Source organism: Mesoplodon densirostris, chromosome 3 (assembly GCF_025265405.1).
Source record: "Mesoplodon densirostris isolate mMesDen1 chromosome 3, mMesDen1 primary haplotype, whole genome shotgun sequence".
Taxonomy (NCBI): domain Eukaryota; kingdom Metazoa; phylum Chordata; class Mammalia; order Artiodactyla; family Ziphiidae; genus Mesoplodon; species Mesoplodon densirostris.
In genome coordinates this window covers 94,201,493-94,219,668 of record NC_082663.1, presented here as the reverse complement: position 1 = coordinate 94,219,668, position 18,176 = coordinate 94,201,493, and the positions used below count along the sequence as shown (strand labels likewise).

At 39.7% G+C, this 18,176-nt stretch overlaps 1 protein-coding gene across 1 annotated transcript in view; it reads right to left on the bottom strand.

Moving 5' to 3' along the window:
• Window positions 1–18,176, bottom strand: part of EPB41L4A (erythrocyte membrane protein band 4.1 like 4A) — a 256,576-nt gene that overhangs the window by 64,833 nt on the left and 173,567 nt on the right. Inside the window, exons 10-12 of the mRNA XM_060091850.1 lie at window positions 13,019–13,110; window positions 11,565–11,642; window positions 5,634–5,755 (exon numbers count right to left, since the gene is read on the bottom strand). Coding sequence (XP_059947833.1) covers window positions 5,634–5,755; window positions 11,565–11,642; window positions 13,019–13,110 — 292 coding nt within the window. The remainder of the gene's footprint in view (window positions 1–5,633; window positions 5,756–11,564; window positions 11,643–13,018; window positions 13,111–18,176) is intronic.

Sequence of the window (18,176 nt, the reverse complement as noted above, 5' to 3'; positions counted from 1 at the left end):
GTGTGGCACCATCAACCCCTAGAGTTGGCCAACCGACCTACCAACTACAAAGTGTTCCTACTGGGAGTCATGGAGTGTAGAACCTGACCTCCACAGGGGATGCTGCAGAATCCCATAGAGACCCCAGGACAGGTGGATCGGCCATTCATACCAGCTCTGTCAATCAGAAGTTCTCAAGAGACAGCCCTCAAGCCATACTGGGCCCTTAGGAATGTTTGATTTAGCACACAGAGACTTTCTTCAAAATGAAATCAATTGCCAAAACTTAAAATTCTGGAAAGTTTCTATAAATATCTAAATTTCATGCTTCCCTTAAGACAGTGGAAGATTGGCAACACTGGGTCCTCTCTCCTGCACAGAAACACTGGCTTGGCCTGAGCAGTAGCTCTCTGCTTCCAGACCAGGCACGAACCATCCTCACTCACAAGTCATTTTCAGGATCCCTCGGGCACTGTGTCTGCAGCGTCTTCCACAGATTCAGAGTAGGAATGCCAAAATGTCACCCGAACCGGCTTTTCAGTTGTATGAAGACTACACCGCAACTATTTATTTCTCTGTTCATCAGTACGATATGCTTAAGAACTCAAAATGCTGCATCAGACAATCACAGCATTGTTTATCCACTGTAAATGGTCTCACCCATTACTTTTCTTACAGCTAATTATGGATTATAGCTAAACATTCTGTCTTGACTGACTTTACATTCTGTCTTTACTGCTGTCTTCTTACAGCAGAAACTCTTTTCTGACAGGAACCCACCTACTTGAGCTGCCAAGAGCTTGTCAGAGAAAGGGCTGTACAAAATATGCACTTTTCCTTCCTGCCATCTCGCCTCCTGCTTTACCCACAAGCTCCTCTGCCGAGCAGATCTGGAGGAATGCTCTGGCTGCCTGCCCTGGCGCTGAACTCCTCTGGGGGGGCAGAAGGCAGGCTGGGTGCAGGGCTCCTGACTCTGGAATGCACTTCCTCATAGAGGTGCCAAGGTCTAATCTTAGTGGATTCTAAACACAATGGCTTTTGAGCTACCAGGGCATTTATTATTCCTGACTGAGAAATGGAAACACTGGCTTTTTAAAGCTGCAGAGAACTGAGATGCAGGTTAAGGGCAGTAGTCACCAACTTTGACTGAATTATTTTAACTTCAGAAGAGATAAAATAACGTCTTCCAAAGTTACAAGTCATGTAGTATAAATTAATGATATAAACTAACAAAAAGCTAAAGTCTCCTTTCTATCACAACTTGTTTTTTGGTATCTATAAATGTTAAATGAGAGGTGAGAATTTATGCCAATGACTCTTGGAACTGTAGCTCTAAAGTTTTATTTTAGAGAGCCTACCAGAATTCAATTTATGAAAATTCATAGCTGGTCTCATTAGAGTTTTTTTTTTTTAATCTATCTTCTTTTTCAACCACAACTCCATTTTTGCCAAACACAGTACAATCTAATAAAATAAACTTCTTCTATGTTTTAAAATAAGCTTTCTACCATTTTAATTGTCAACATTTTCTAATAAAAATTTAAGTAATTGTGGCAGGAATATTTAGTAAGGTAATACTTTTGCTTCTCTTTGGTCAATAAAAAATAATTAGAAAAAAAAAAACCTACTGTTTCGAGCTATTGTTCCTTTCCTGCCCAGCCACCCATGAACGAATCTCAGGAACAGGGAGCTTTGGAGCAAGGAGGCTGCTCTGGAGCTGAGAGGGTGGGAATCAGAAGTGACAGGGCTGGAGGAGCTGCCTGGAGTGGCAGAAAAGGCTTGGTGGGGAAGGAGATGGAGGCTTGAGGGCTACAGCAACCTAGGGACCTACAGGCCACTCCCTCACAGCATCCTCCCCTCCACCACCCACCACAGCAGAGTCTTAAAGGGGCAGGTTTGACCCTAAGCACTGGAGGCTCCCAGGCTTACCAATAACCCCTCCCCTCTCATACTCACAGTGGCCCAGATTCACACAGAATTGCCCTGCTTCATGGGACCTGCTGGGTGGGATAAGGAGCACAGAGTGACTGATGTAGGTGAAGACAAGAGCGCCCTCTTCAATCGTTCCACTCCAAGTCTGAGCCCCACCATGACCTTAGAGACTGGGTCTCTCTACCAGCTGGGTTCAACTGAGGCTCAAAGCAGAGTACATTTGAATTAGAAGAAAAAGAATATGTAACATTCAGGGACTTCCCTGGTGGCACAATGGTTAAGAATCCACCTCCCAATGCAGGGGGCATGGGTTTGACCCCTCGTCGGGGAACTAGATCCCACATGCATGCTGCAACTAAGCGTTTGCATGCCACAGCTAAGGAGCCCATGAGCCGCAACTAAGGAGCCCACCTACCGCAACTGAGACTCAGCACAACCAAAAAAAAAGAATATGTAACATTCAAATAAACATAGAACAATATTATCCCTGCCCCCAGAGCATTCTTTTTGTTGTTGTTGTTTTGTTTTTTGCGGTACGCGCGCCTCTCACTGTTGTGGCCTCTCCCATTGCGGAGCACAGGCTTCGGATGCACAGGCTCAGTGGCCATGGCTCATGGGCCTAGCCGCTCCACGGCATGTGGGATCTTCCCAGACCAGGGCACGAACCCGTGTCCCCTGCATTGGCAGGCGGACTCCCAACCACTGTGCCACCAGGGAAGCCTGAGCATTCTTCATATGTGCATGACAGCAACTGAAATAACTCTGCATCATAGGCATTGCTAAATGGTCCTTCCCCACCCAGGACAGTCATGCTGTCAAGGGCAGGGTCATCTCTGGGTCCCCAGAACACATCACAGTTTTGTGGAACACAGGCTTGAAAAGTAATTCAACATCAAAGTGAAATGTACACACAGCAGTCTCAGTTTTTAAACAAAGCACTGTATGATCCTCTTTTTTGAGTAAAAATTATAAAAATATACCATTGTTTAAAATACATACAATAAATCAGCATGAATACTTAGAGATATCACTACAAAAATATTCACTTTAGTTACATTTATATTTTTCAAATTTTGAAACAGCTTAAATATCCAAAAACTAATGACTGGTTGAATAAATTATGTCACATCAATGCATCTATGCAGCAGAAAATTATTTGGACATTCAAATGGTGCTATATAAGAACACTTAAAACTTGTTAGATCATATTCATGATATGTTATTAAATAAAAAAGTAAATAAAAACACCGCTATACCTTTTTTGCAGAAAAGATATGCAAACGACCAGAAGGCTATATAAAATACTGTTAGCGCTAAGAGAATGGAACTGAACATGAAAGATATTCTTTTTGCAGGGGAGGGGGAGTTCTGAGGCTCCTCAATTTCCTAAAGCGAGGATGTATTTTTATAATAGTAAAAGCATAACATGTGCTGCATTTTTTAAAAGATTCTCAGCCTGATGCTGAGAGGCTGCCCTCGAGCACTCTGGGCTGTGCATTATCCATCTCCTCAGCCTCCACCCTAGAGGGAGTGTGTTTTAATACAACACTAGTGGGAGGGGAGACAGACGCGAGGGCTCAGTACAGTTCCAGGCTACTCTGTGAAAACTGCATTTGGCTGGATCTACAGAAGCCAGGAGAGAAACAAAAACAAAACCCCTTGTCCCTAAATAGATCAGCTTCTGGAATTTCGGCTTCCAAGGAGAGACAGACAGACAGACACAATGTTACAGAGGCAGATATTTTTCTAAGAGCACATGAGGAGAGGAAAAGGAACAACCTGAGCAGGTCTGTGTAAAAAGCACGTGTGATTCCAGCATCTCAAGTGGAAAGAAATATTGATTTGACACGAGGAATGCTTTTGATATTCTTGGTTGGTCTCAGAATAATTTCATGAGGCCTGGTGTTTAAGAAATAGCAAAGTATCTGAAAGTTTGCTTATCAATTATACTACATTGCACTTGATCCAAATGGGATTTAAGACTGATCATATTCAAAGATAATCACAAAATATTAAGGTAAGATATTAAAGCTGGAATTTCTGTCCTAAGCCACCTGCTTATTATGTAATCTTGGCCAAATTACCTTTATAATCTTAGTTTCCTCATCAGCTAAATGGGGATAATATTACTTATGTGGCAGGTAACCCAATGCAAAATTAAATCATGTCTTATTTTTGCCACTGTAGAACCATCAGAAAGAATTTAATTTCCTCTCAGCCCAGTGACAGGAGGGGACCTACAATCAGATTTAATTTCACTTTAGAAACTGTAAGTCAGGTGACATTCTCACAGCCAGCAGCGGTGAAGCAAACTCAAAACACGTTCCTCATAGGCTTGTCATGAGGGTTAAATGAAACAACAGCTGTCATAATGCTTTGCCAACTGTCATGCGATGTTCAGATGTTATTTTTTTATTAGTTATCTATTTTATACATATTAGTGTATTCATGTCAATCACAATCTCCCAATTCATCCCACCACCACCCCCAGATGTTAATTATTATTATTAAAAATTCCATTCTCTTCATACAATATGGCAGAAAGAGCCAGGAGATCTGGCCTCTCATCCCAGCCCCACCCCTTTCTAGCTACTGGAACCACGTCTTCCTCATCTGTAAAATGGGAACGTAGTGTCTGCCTTGCCTTACCTCACAGGATTACTGGGAGGCTCAAGTGAAATAATATATGTGAAAAGCCCGTGGAGAGTGTTAGACAAGGCTGATCTGTAAGCAAGCCACAAACCAAAGTCAGTAAGATCACTTTAGAGTAAAATTCCGTGAGCTCTGAACACTGAACATGGATTAAAACTGACTGATGAGGTGGTTTATTAAAGAAGTGGTGTGCATTAAAAACAAAAAATCTGAATAACCCAAACGTCCATCAATAGTAGAATGAATAAGAAGCTGTGATACAACAGAAAACTCACTGCAAGAAAAATGAATGCACTTTAGTATATATTACGTATAACACTGGTAGAAGCAAGACACAAAGGAACACACCCCTTGATTCAATTATATAATGTTTTAAAAATAGGCAAAACAAACTACTTTGTTCAGAGAAGGCTACATAAGTAGTAAAATTATAGTGAAAAGTAAAGAAATAACTACCACATAGTAGACAGAGGTTTTCACTGGTTGCGGAGGGAGGAGAAGGTGAGGATGTGACCAAGCAAACAGCAGGGACTTCTGGGGCTGCAGGCTATGTTAAATTGTGTGTGTGCGTGCATGTGCATGCCCGCGTATATATTTATATACGTATATAAACACACATACACTTATGTGTATGTGCACAGGTATATAGTAGGTATACTTTATGCACTTTATTATAGTTCACAATAAAAGACCAACGATAACAAAAAACTAAATTCTTTACAGACTGTTATGTCAATGGTATTTTTTTAAGACTTTTGCCAAAGACTTTGTTTCAATTCCAATCTCAGCTACACCAAACTAAGAAATTACGCAGTTGAGGTTTTATTTAATCCCTTCAAAAAAGAGTTATTAAGTATAGTCATTAAGCAGGCTATGGTGATTCAACTTGCTTACCTGCCTGCTTATTAATAATTTCTGATTGCATGGACATTTTCTGTGTCAAATTAAAAATTCTACTGTTAACAATTAAAAACCTCCAGGGCTACAGTCACCACTTAAGTGTATGTTACACCAGGAGCCTAAAAGGAAACACAAGGTTACAACGAGGAGTTGGGGGCTCTGTGACTTACCGCCTGGCTGTGTTGGTGCTATTCTCTTAGGGTAAGTCTTGCTTCGACTTCTTGCCACATTCTGATCTGGCCGGGGAAGTTGAATAGAAAGATCTCGACTCATTTGCAATGCTGTCCTGCCACTTGAAAAAACAACATTTTGAGTAACACAGGTAAAACCACACAGCCACAAAATTACACCACAGCTCATGGAGAATATCTGCAGTGTATGGAGAGAAGAAAAAACACAGATTCACACAGGTTATAAGTATATAGGGCTTTCAATTGATTCTCACTGCAATGTTAACCAAGGAACTAATAAACTCTAATAGGAAAGATTTAGGTGAGACAGAAGTGCCAACTGAAGAATGTCGCTCGCCATCTGGTTCTACAAGAATGAAGTCACTAGCCACTAAAGTTGCTGACCTTCAATACACTCTGAAAGGAGCTCAGGACAGAGATCAGGAATGAGGCTGGGAAAAAGTGGCCGAACAGGCCTTCAGATAGTTAGGAGTTTTCAGGAGAAAATTTTATGAACCCAGTTTCTTGCACCTTCTCATACTTAGAAAAGCGCTAAAAGCATTAACGAAGACATCTGCTCTTCGTGACTAGAAGCAACCTTCTACAGAGGTGTGTGCTTGACTGCACGCATTCCCTTAGGAGCAGTTCCTCAGAGCTGAGAGGTTCTCTCTCAGCCTCTAGTCCTCAGTAAGCCCCAGATAAAACTGAACTCAGCTCTCATGTTGCGCTTTTTTTCCTCAGCCAACACAAGGAAGATCTTTCAGAGGGAGAACCAGGAAAGAAAGGATTTATTAAAGGAGAAGTTAGGTTTTGATTTAAGTAGAATGATAGGCTAGAAATAGAGGATGCTGATGGTCTTCCAGCTCTACAACTAAATAGTAAAGAAATTGTGTTGGGCTAAACTACAGAAGGCAATGATTCTACGTGAATCAACACATCCCCGTGCTGTACTTATAAGGCAAGTCATAGAGCCTCCCCAATTGGACCACTGAGTGTGATTTCACTCTGAACTCTGTGACACAATCAACCATTGATTACATCCACTTCACCTGAGTCAGGTGAAGGATATGACTTGATATGAGGAATTAAAATGACAGGTTCCATCCATGAGTGTATGTACTTCATATTCAAGACTTCATGGAAAGCAGGGGGAGGGGAGGGAGTAGGGGGCAAACTGTGAGAGGTTTTCTTTCACTTGAAATTTAACTACTTTTTTTCTCCTTATATATAATGAAAATATATAAAAATCTAATAATGTTATTTGATAAGAAAATTATCATTTACCAGCTTTCAGTTTGCTGTTTTCTTTTACATATTAAGGTATTGTTAACAGACAAGTTCTGAAGAATGGGTTCAAATTCAGCGATGTCATATCCTAGCTCTCTGACCTTGGGAAACATTACTCAAACTCTCTGTGTCTCCATTTCCTCATTACTAAAGTAAGAATAATACCAATGACCACTTCATAGGCTTATTATGAATGTTAAGTATTAATATTTATACATTTTCTAGAACAATGCCAGGCACATAAAAATATTATATAATTATTTACTAAATACAAGTAAATAATTTTTTTAAAATAATCAATTTGAGAATATTTCTACAGTTTTAACTATTTGTTTTAAAGGTAGTACATAAGGTAACACAAATAGCAACATCTCTCCCCTGAAAATCTTTTAAAAATTCTATACAGAGAACAAAATTCCACTATTAGAAATGGTTTGGGGCTTCCCTGGTGGCGCAGTGGTTGAGAGTCCGCCTGCCGATGCAGGGGACGCGGGTTCGTGCGCTGGTCCGGGAAGATCCCACATGCCACGTGGAGCGGCTAGACCCGTGAGCCATGGCCGCTGAGCCTGCGCGTCCGGAGCCTGTGCTCCGCAATGGGAGAGGCCACAACAGTGAGAGGCCCGCGTACCGCAAAAAAAAAAAAAAGAAATGGTTTGGAGTATGAAGATAACATCTACTTACAACAAACTTACTCTAAGACTTGGGTAGTATGTACTTCATTGCATAGAGGAAAAAATATTTGCCCTAAAAACATAACCCAATAATATGTGGACCACTGAGGCATTTTATAATGAGATTTTACTTTATTATTCAATTTTTCCTCATGGTTTCTCTCTCAGGAAGAAATGAGAAATGGGAAAATCATATCACAAGATTCACAAAACTGAAGTCCGGAAACATAAACTGATCTGGCACAGGCTGTACGGGACCTGGGTCCGGAACAAGCTTTCTGCCCTCCAGCTGGTCAGTGTGGTACAGCTTGGCAGCCTGGGAAAAGGGACAGAGTGCAGAGCCATTGGGTTTAAAGCTACAAGCCCAGGTTAAAACGCAGCTCTGCAATAAGTGTGTGGTCTCCAGCCGATTATTTTTTAAATCTCTTAGAGCCTCATTTTCCTTATTTATACTTGTTCAGACTATTTCCTAGCAGAAATACTCCTGTACAGTATTCTTAGTATTTTCTTGTAGCAAAAAGCACTTGATAACTGTAGAGATTTTCAGGGTCGGTGTAAGAGCTCCTACACATCCGGTGCCTCTCCATAGTGACAGGACAGAGCATTGTCCCCAGGATCGCCCACTTCCCTGCCCCTCACACTGTGGCACACATACTCCCATCCTATGATGAGAGGAGGCACTGCCAGCAGCCCTTCAGCTTCAAAGTGAGGATACAATCGGCCATCAGTGGGGTAGAGGGAAGAGAACAAGAGGAAAGACACCTGGGTTCAAATCCCAACTTTGCCACTTACTGGTTAAAGGTCTTTAGTTCAGTTACCTTACTTCTGGGGGGGCTCATATTTCTTGTCCACACAAATGAGCATATGATACCTCCTTTGATGGGTCACTGAATGGATTTAATAAAGTAACACAGGTGAAAGTACCTGACACAAAGGAGGTTCTCAGGAGAACTTGGTCTCTCTTCCATAGTTCAAGAAATGTGGAAAGCTCGTGTGATTTAAGTTCTACAAGAAGGTCATCAGGGTTCCTGAGGGGTGGTTCTTAGGTCTAAGTGTCATTTCTAGGGTATAACTTCTACACAACTCATTCATTCATCAAAACCAGGAGTCCCCTACAAACTTAACAAAAGGTAGAGGCAAGATTAGTTTTTAAGGGGCTCAGAGAAAGAGAGAGCAGTGTGTAACGAAATATTTAACCAAAGATTTAATCAATCTCTATTTCAGATTATTGGTAACTGATAATAAAGCAACAAAAGAAGTCAACTGTCAGATTTAAGCTCAGTCTTTTCCCCAAAATTTAAATTTTGAAAGGATTGCCTGTCACATTTCACTAAAATTATCTAATTTTCCCCCCTTAAGTAATGACTAGTTTTTCTGTTGGACTCTCCTTGGTATTCTGCAAGCCCTAAGATGCAAGAGAGAAAGTAAAGACTAGAATTCTGTCTTTCTCTATTACATACATCCCACTATAAACACATATACAATTATACACACAGACACCCACACTCACACACTGCAGCCACTGGTAATGCTGTTCGTTATCCCCCATGCTCTAAAAGCCTACAGGGTAAAGGAAGGAGCTACCTATGTTTCCAGAGCTCTTCCTTCATTCCAAGATATCTCCAGAATGTCTCAAAATAAAGGAACAGGCATATGATGTTTATTAAAGTTTGGTTGTTATTACTCTTTTGACAATTAACAGTCCATGTGCTGGCGACCACCCAGCAGTCAGAGACCCATCTCTGCGTAAGCCTGGCTCTGGGCAGTGGGATGAAACACCTTTCTTTCAGAGATGGTGTAATGTTAGTGCTTCCTACATACAGACACTGAGATTTGGATTTCATTAAGACTTACCAAGCAGTTAACACCAGCCACAAAACTGAACAGATTTAGCAGAGCTTCCAATTTGCAAAGGTTATCTTTAATTACTTTTGTGGAAGAAATGATACTCAATATGCAAAATCCAATAAGTTTCTAATAATAATTCCCAGTAACCACAGCATTTGCATTTCAATAAATTTGAGAAATCAGGTATGGGTAAATTTGTAGAAACCAACTATAGCATACATTAAACAGTATAATTACATTTTTAACAGAATATTAAGACAGATGCTTTTTCACCAGCTTCATTTCAGTGACAAAGAGACAGATTTACACATTCACTCTATAGCCCTTGAAATGTGTTATGCCCCAACTGGAAGAACAGCTCAAATACTGACTATGAGCTGTTTTTCTCAATATAATATAAAAGTAAATACTCTTTCCTTAAATTCCTGTAATTATATCACTATCTAGGGAAGAACTTTGATAACCTGAAGTTTAAATTTTTAGATTTCAATGAATACTTTCCTACAAATATCAAGAACATCTATAACACAATAATACTTAAGTGTTATTTTAAGTCAGCTAATGAGCAAATATCCAAGTGAATAATATGTAAAGATTAATGCACTGAACATTTAATATTTATCACTCCTTTATTGATTATCTCTGGCTGCAAGCAAGACAAAAAAAGTGGTTCATCAAAGAGAGGAATTAGAATCTGGCATATCATTATCTTGCAAACACTTCACCTGGATTCTTTTTTAAGTCTCCTAAGTAAGCATTTCATTTGGTGATGTCTCCAGTGGAACTGACAGAACACTGTCCCACCTGCCGAGTGCCATTTCTGCACCCTGCTTGAGTTTTATAGGGCCTGGGACCGCCTTACTGCCTGAATAATACTGTAGCTCTCTGAAGGCAGAGATGGTGAGATCTAATTCTTTGTACCCCTGGGTACCTAACACCCTGCTTTCCACATCACAGGCTCTCCACTTAACAGAACGAACTGAAACAAAACAAATTCTTTTTCAAAACACAGAAGGCTCCCATTTTCAAAAAGACCCAGGCACCTGCCTGACTGCTGGACAATCAGGTTTTTCCTGCAACATGCTAACAGTCTGACTAATGGTTAAAGGAAAGGGCTCTGGAGTTCGACTGCCAGGGATTGGACCCCACTTTACTGCTTCCTAGCTGGGTTTCCCTGAGAAGTGACTTGTCATCTCTGAGCCTTAGTTTCCTCACATATTAATGAGGATAACATTAATAAGACTGCAATGATTAAATGAAGCAATAAATGGAATACATTTAGCACAATACATGGCACTTAGTAACTGCTCTGTAAAGTTAAGATATACTTGCTAGCATTACTATATGTAGGCGCTATGCTACAGAAAACATTTGATTTGATCCATAATATAAAGCAGGGGTCCCCAACCCCCGTGGCCTGTTTAGGAACCGAGCGACACTGCAGGAGGTGAGTGGTGGGTGAGAGAGCAAAGCTGCATCTGTATTTACAGCCACTCCCCATTGCTTGCATTACCGCCTGAGCTCCACCTCCTGTCAGCATTATGGTGAGTTGTATAATTATTTCATTATATATTACAATGTAATAATAGAAATAAAGTGCACAATAAATGTAATGTGCTTGAATCATCCCGAAACCATCACCACCCAACCCCTCCCCATCCATGGAAAAACCGTCTGCCACGAAACTGGTCCTTGGTGCCAAAAAGGTTGGGGACCACTGATATAAAGAATACATTGTGTTACAATAGGGGAATAACTGAATGTCCCAAGAATACCAAAAAACTACTATTCAGAATATCTACTTTGTTTCATAATCACAACATAATTAAAGATAAGTGATAATTGGATCAAAATGAATTTCTGAAGATAATAAGCTCTACTACATTCTAAAAACCCTAAGCTTAATCTAGCTAATGTAGAATTTAAATAATTAAACCTAGAAATCATTTTTGTCAAGACAGTTTAATAGACTGTTATTGCTTATCAAATTCATTGGCACTGTGGAAAAATAAGGAAAAAATTAGATCACAAACTTTAATGTGCATGCATGTATGTGGACAGCTGCATTAAATATTTATTCATACACACCCCACACATACCCCAGAGGGAAAAAAATGCCATTTACCTGTACCGGTGCTTATAACTCAGGGATCCAAACTTGCTGAGTTTTCTTGACAATGAATTTGATTCATTTTCTGGCATTCTAATGAATTTTTAAAAGAAAATTAGATAGAGACTCACAACTATACTTATGCAACACTTGAGCAAAAGCTGTGTAGAAATATGTAACAGTGCAACACTGCTTAACACAGTCAAAATATTTTATTCATTCTACATATCAGCAGGAATAATAATTGATTATTTTTAAGCTAATACTTGACATTCTAGTACTTTATATCTGTATCATGTCAAAACACTCATACTTCCTGAAGACTATCAGATACATCACTGCCCACACAAGGAAGCTTTCATTGTGAATCAATTTAATTTCTCTACTAAATTATCTTGGGAACTTTTGTCACTACATTGATTTACCCAAGCCAAGGTTCTCAGGGCAGTTGATCGCATCCGATGGTGCGGCTCGCTCTTCTTTGTACTTTCCATTCCAGGGTACCTTCCACACACACCTCTACATGCAGTTCCTAGGCCCAGCCCCACTAGACGAGAGGCACTGCCTCAGACCTTTTGGGCTCTATCCCTCTCTTAATAGAAACTCCACAACGGACATGGGTCATTTTATAAGGCTACTTCTCTAGCATCATGCTATTTGGGGAAACCGTTCCATGCAAATCAAACAAGAATAAGGGGAAGAGTTAATCTAGCTTTAAATTTAAAAACCAAAAATAGAGTTTCAAGTATTATCTGATAAAATTGAGTTTTATCTTTACACCATAAGGATGTGACACAAACAGTATCCCCACAACCCAATGGTCAATTCTCTACCCTCATCTTACGTGACCTCCCAGGAGCATGCAATGCAGCTGCTAGCTCCTTATTCACTAAGGCATTTTTCTTTCTCATATTCCATTTTCCCATACCCTACTGCTTACTTCTGCTCATACTCCCCAGCTGGCTCTTCCTGTCCTCTAAATGCTGGGAGGGTCCCACAGCTCAGTCCCTGGCTTTCTGCTCCTCTCTCTTCACTTTTTCCACAGGTGACCTCATCCAATCCCCTTTGCCTTAATACCTACGAAATTTATATGACCAACGTTGGTCTATCCTGTATGCCTTGTATACCCAGCCACCCATTCCATACCTCCAAGCTAACAGTCATTTCAAATTTAGTATGTCCACAGTAGAACACTTAATTTCCACCAATACCAAAGCTGCACTTTTATTACATAAATGTCAAAAGCAATTGTCCTTGACCCTTTCTTGTAGCATGAGCAAAGAAAATATCTATATATGTGTGTGTGCATGTAAAAATGCTAATAAAAGAGAAACACTGTAAATTTCTTCTTGTAGGCATGATAGAATTCTTGTTACAAAAACAAATGCACATCAAAAAAATTAAAAAAACAAAAACAAATGCAATTTTCATTTATTAGGACAATGAACAAAGGTTTCACATTAACATACCTAAAAAATGTATGATGTTCTACACTACACTTCCAAAGATGCTTGCAAGCAGTTTTACTTCGAGCTTCAAAAAAGAATGAGGTTTCATTGCACTGAGAGAGAAAAAGAGAGAGAATATAAATTACAGACCACAACATTCTTCAGATGACAGCCACCCTTCTAGGTACCAAAAATCCAAGTAAGCAGAGAAATTATTGTTAACACATTAAAAAAATAATTATCTCTTGATAAAAATATAAGTTCCATGTAAATCTTAGTGCCATCACCTTTATTATCTTCTTCTACATCACCCCATGACCATGGATAATCAGAGTGATGGCCCTGAAGCACTGCAAACTCTTCTGTCATCAATGGGCACCAAAACAGGAAAAATACTGACCGTGTGAAAATCAACTCCCAAAAAAAAGAAGACACCCATAAACCCAGTTTTTAACTGTATGTTTTTCAGGGATGTACAGGCCACACTTAAACTAAAGAATCTCAAGAGGGGTCTCTGGGAGGTGTGACCACCACAGCAGTGTAATCTGGGAAAGTTAAATAATGTCTCAGGACTGAGTTTCTCCATTCTGCATCAAGTTATTGGGGGAAATAAATTAAATGACATGACAGATGTGAAGTTCCATATATTAGGTATACAATTAATTTTAACTATCATTTTAATCTCGCAGGTACTTATCTGTTTTAATACATAAGAAACAAAGGCAATATTAGAGGTAATTTTAACTGTGCAGGAAAAGATACTATTTTTTAAAGTGACTGAATAGGAAAACAAGCAAAATTCAGTATCCATATTAAAATAATAATAAACCACAAGCTCTGTGAAGTTATATAATTGTTAACTTAGTCTCAAATAAAAACCAAACTCAAGTCACAAATGCAGAAGTGCCCCTGGAATAAGGTTTCCATGGATTCATAAACACAAAGTTGTCAATGCAGAAGAATAACTGAAACAATTCCTCCTCCTATACACACACTTTTAACAAGGACAGAACATTTATATGCATGAAATTTCTCCCAAGTCCACCTAGAATGAGGCTGTCTAATTTAGGAGCTTATTTGCAAAATGAAAGGGTGTGATGGAAACTGAGCCAATATATGCATGTTACAGCAAGGCTTTATAATTCCAAAACCTTGTGAGGTGGAGGAAGGAACTTAGGGCAAGTCCCAGGTTTCTAAGTTGGGTACTGCTAAGTAGTAAAATACAGCAAGTGGAAAAAAATTGGGGAATTGGATGAGGGGGGGAATGGACATTAAGCTCAGGCTATTTTGATTCTGAGATGCCCATGGAACTAGGAACTCAACACGCCTAATGGGCCAGTAAACATGCAAGGGTAGAGCTGAGGAGAGAGGTCGTATCTGCTGGCACAGATAATTTCACCTGAGAATCTAAAACAGATTGCTCAGGGAGAGAGCACAGAGTGGATAAGGGTGGAATCACAGTGAAGATGCTTGTGAAGGTGAAGTGAGAGAGGTCAAAAGGGACCTCAAGGCAATGGTGTCAAAAGGGACCTCAAGGCAATGGTGTCAGAAGGGACCTCAAGGCAATGGTGTCAGAGAGGCTGGAGGAGAGTGCAAGTCTCAAGTGACCCAGAAAGGTCGCAGGGCTTGAAAAGAGGTCACTGAATTTTATGGGGACAAATCTTCAGTGGCTTTCATGAAAGGGGTAAGGATTACAGAATTAGAGGTGATGAAGAAAAAGTGATCAATTCAGAAAGTGTTTGTCTCAAAAGCAAAAGAAACTAGGGGGGAGGTGAGGAGGAGGGGGTGCAGAGGAAATCACAGAACATCCTTGGAGGCAGGGTGAGAAACCAAGCCTCCTGTCAGGAAATGGGAACGCTTAGAGGGGAATTTGTCTTCTTTTACTTTTACTTTTTAAATATATACACATGGTACAAACACCAAAAGTTACCAAAGTGGATAACACAATTCTAACTCAATCTCCCTCCTACCACTGTCCCCAATTCCCCTCCTCAGAGGCAACCACTATTAAGAGTTTGTCATATAACATGCCGGTGTTTTAAAGTCACTGGATTATCCGAATATATAATACACAGGTCATTAATTTTAAGACAATTTTGCTTCTGGTTGTGTATCAGGATAAATAAGATAAAGCCAGTACATGGGACTTCCCTGGCGATCCAGTGGTTAAGACTCCAGGCTTCCACTGTAGGGGAATGGGTTCGATCCCTGGTAGGGGAACTAACATCCAGCAAGCCTCACCAAAAAAAACCAAAAGAAGAAGCCAGTACAGGACAGGCTGCTCTTCCGCTCCCCAATCTACCACCTTCCTCGGTATATGCACCCATCTCCCTGTCAACAACTGAAACACAAAAGTGTGTTAGGACTAACGTACTGGGCATTGTCACTGACAAGAAATGGTGGCTACTAATGACTATTCTGTGACACAGACACCTTCACATTTTAGCAAGAGCATCCACAAATAAGGTGGAATTGACATACTAAATCAAATTTTCACAAAGTGATTTAATTACATATATCATCCAGATTTCCAAAAGTGGAGGAGAAACAAAAAAATGTTCAAACTTGAAAACAAAGTAAATCTCCTTATACTTTTCTAGGACTGGTTTTCACTTTATTCATCACAGAAACATCTGTATTCTTTTGCTTTTAAATAGAGACCTGGTTACAGGAAATCTAACTTTTAATATATTTTTTAAAACTACCATCACCTAATGAAAGGATAAAAGGTATTTAAGGTCCAACCAGAATTGGGTTTTCTCAAGTTTCTGTGGATACAAATATATTTAAGGAACAAAAGAGCCTCCCACAGGCTCTTTAATTACTTCTGCCCTGTGGAAATGACAAATATAAACTCATTCCCCCATTCATACAGGGCTTTAACACCAGCTGCCAGGTTTTTGTCCCATTGTTAGCAGAATTATCCAAATACTAAAAGGCAAGTTAACATAAATAAAAAAAGAGCCAGGTATTCGGAATAAATTCTGTGTGTTTTTGCCACATACAATAACTGCTGGCATAAATGTAACTGATGCGGCATTCAAATGTCTTTCTTTTTTTTTTTTTTTTTTTTTTGCGGTACGCGGGCCTCTCACTGTTGTGGCCTCTCCCATTGCGGAGCACAGGCTCCGGACGCACAGGCTCAGCGGCCATGGCTCACGGGCCCAGCCGCTCTGCGGCATGTGGGATCCTCCCGGACCGGGGCACGGAATCACGTCCCCTGCATTGGCAGGCGGACTCTCAACCACTGCGCCACCAGGGAAGCCCAATGTTTTTTCTTTTTGAAACTCTGCTACCTACTAAACTTCTTCTAAAGGGACATGGACAATTAGCACCTTTCCATTTGTTCACACAAAGACAAGTAGCTGCTTAGCTTCAGAAGTTCATTTCAACCTATCACTAAAATACTTTATCCAAGCAACCAATGCTTGCTTTTGGCAAAATTCCTCAAACACCTTCATAGTTTTGGTCATTTTATGCCAGAAGCAAAGCTATGGTCTGAATCTATTTCTCTTTCTTTTATAAAGAGATCAAGCTTAAGTCACCTCTAACTCAGATATCACGTGGGGCTTCATCACACTGTGGATCTCTAGGTAAACTGGGCTCAAAGTCCCAATTCCATCATTTGTAAGAATTCAGGACCTAGATTATATGGACGAATTCCCAACCTAACTCCCTCTGTTCTTCTCACTCTTTTCCCATCTTTGCTGGCTATGTTTCTCTTTGCAGCCTTGAAGAAATCAATCTACTTTAGCCTGGCTTCTCTGAAGTGTCTTAAGTTTACTGACAGGGCCATGGAGGGGCTCACACTACAAGATGCACAGCAGCTAACTCTCCCTGGGCTCTAGCTTCACTGCCTCTCCCACGCCCAATGGGCTTGCCACACAGAGTCCCTACTCTAGCTGGTCCCTCTGCTTCCGTCTTGGGAAGCAGCCACAACTGGACAATCTGCCTTCCCCAGCTTCCCTAGAATTACAAGGACAAACATTTTCTCAATCCTGTCATTATATATTCATCCCACCTCCACGGTCAATAGAAGTAACCTAAGGTACATTGCAAAGGTCAAATACTTAAGAGTAAAGAGATTAGTACTTCTAACAATAGTAAGATGCAATCATTACATAAATGTTGCAAAGGCCTACAACAGAGAGTTTTCTTATCAATGATCCATAAAGGCAGAGGAGTGGCTAAAAAGAAGTGCAAAGATTACAAGCCTACAGTTTTATGGGATCTTTTTTCAAATATTCAATCTCTATAAGATTTCTATGTACTTGGTAATTGTTAGCTTACTTTAGACACTAGATGAAATAAAAATCAGGGGGCTAATAGCAAATGATTGAAAGAACTTAATTACTGATAAAGCAAAGGAAGGCAAATGGTGGAAGAGAAAAAAAAATTTATTCTTGAACGAAAAAGAAATCCACAGATATATCACAAAATTTTAAGTATTAGAGAAATTCTGTCTTTATAAATGGTAAGCCTGAATGATTGCAGTTGTAAAAATTTAACTACGTTTGTGTATGGGCATGATGTTTGTTTTAATCACTTTCCCCGTATTTTCTGCTTTCTCATCCCGAGTGCAAAGCCAGATAAAGAGTTCAGAGTAACCCCTGCAACCAAAAAATTATCAATCTTGTTATTATTTGGAAAGGGAAGTTAGAGGGGAATTTTAAAACACTTGAGTAAAATATTATCTTGTTCTTTCAAGTTTTTTCTTTACAGAATGCTCCCTAAAAATGTTTCTTACAACATTAATGTCTTATGATATTGGCATAAAAAGAGTTCTATGGTCAGAAAAGTTTGAGAAACACTGGGTTAAACACTCAGACCTTTTCTTGAGCTAATAGGTACTGTGACTCTCCAAGAGCTGGTAAGGTAGCTGGTGTTTCCCTGATCTATATGAGCAAAAACTTTATTTCAACTACTCTGGTTTAGAAAATATAAACATCCCTACACACACACCAGTTATTTTTTAAATTCTTTCCGAAATGCACATAATATGGTTTGAATTAAAAATCACTGTGCATTTCAACAGAGCACTGGAAGAATAACATTAATTTCCATTCCTACATATATGTTGTATTCTACAATAAAAGAACAAAAACAGCAAAAATATTCCAGAACTCTTATGTCAGCTATGTGGGTTATATTTCAAACTATACACTAAAGATGAAAAACC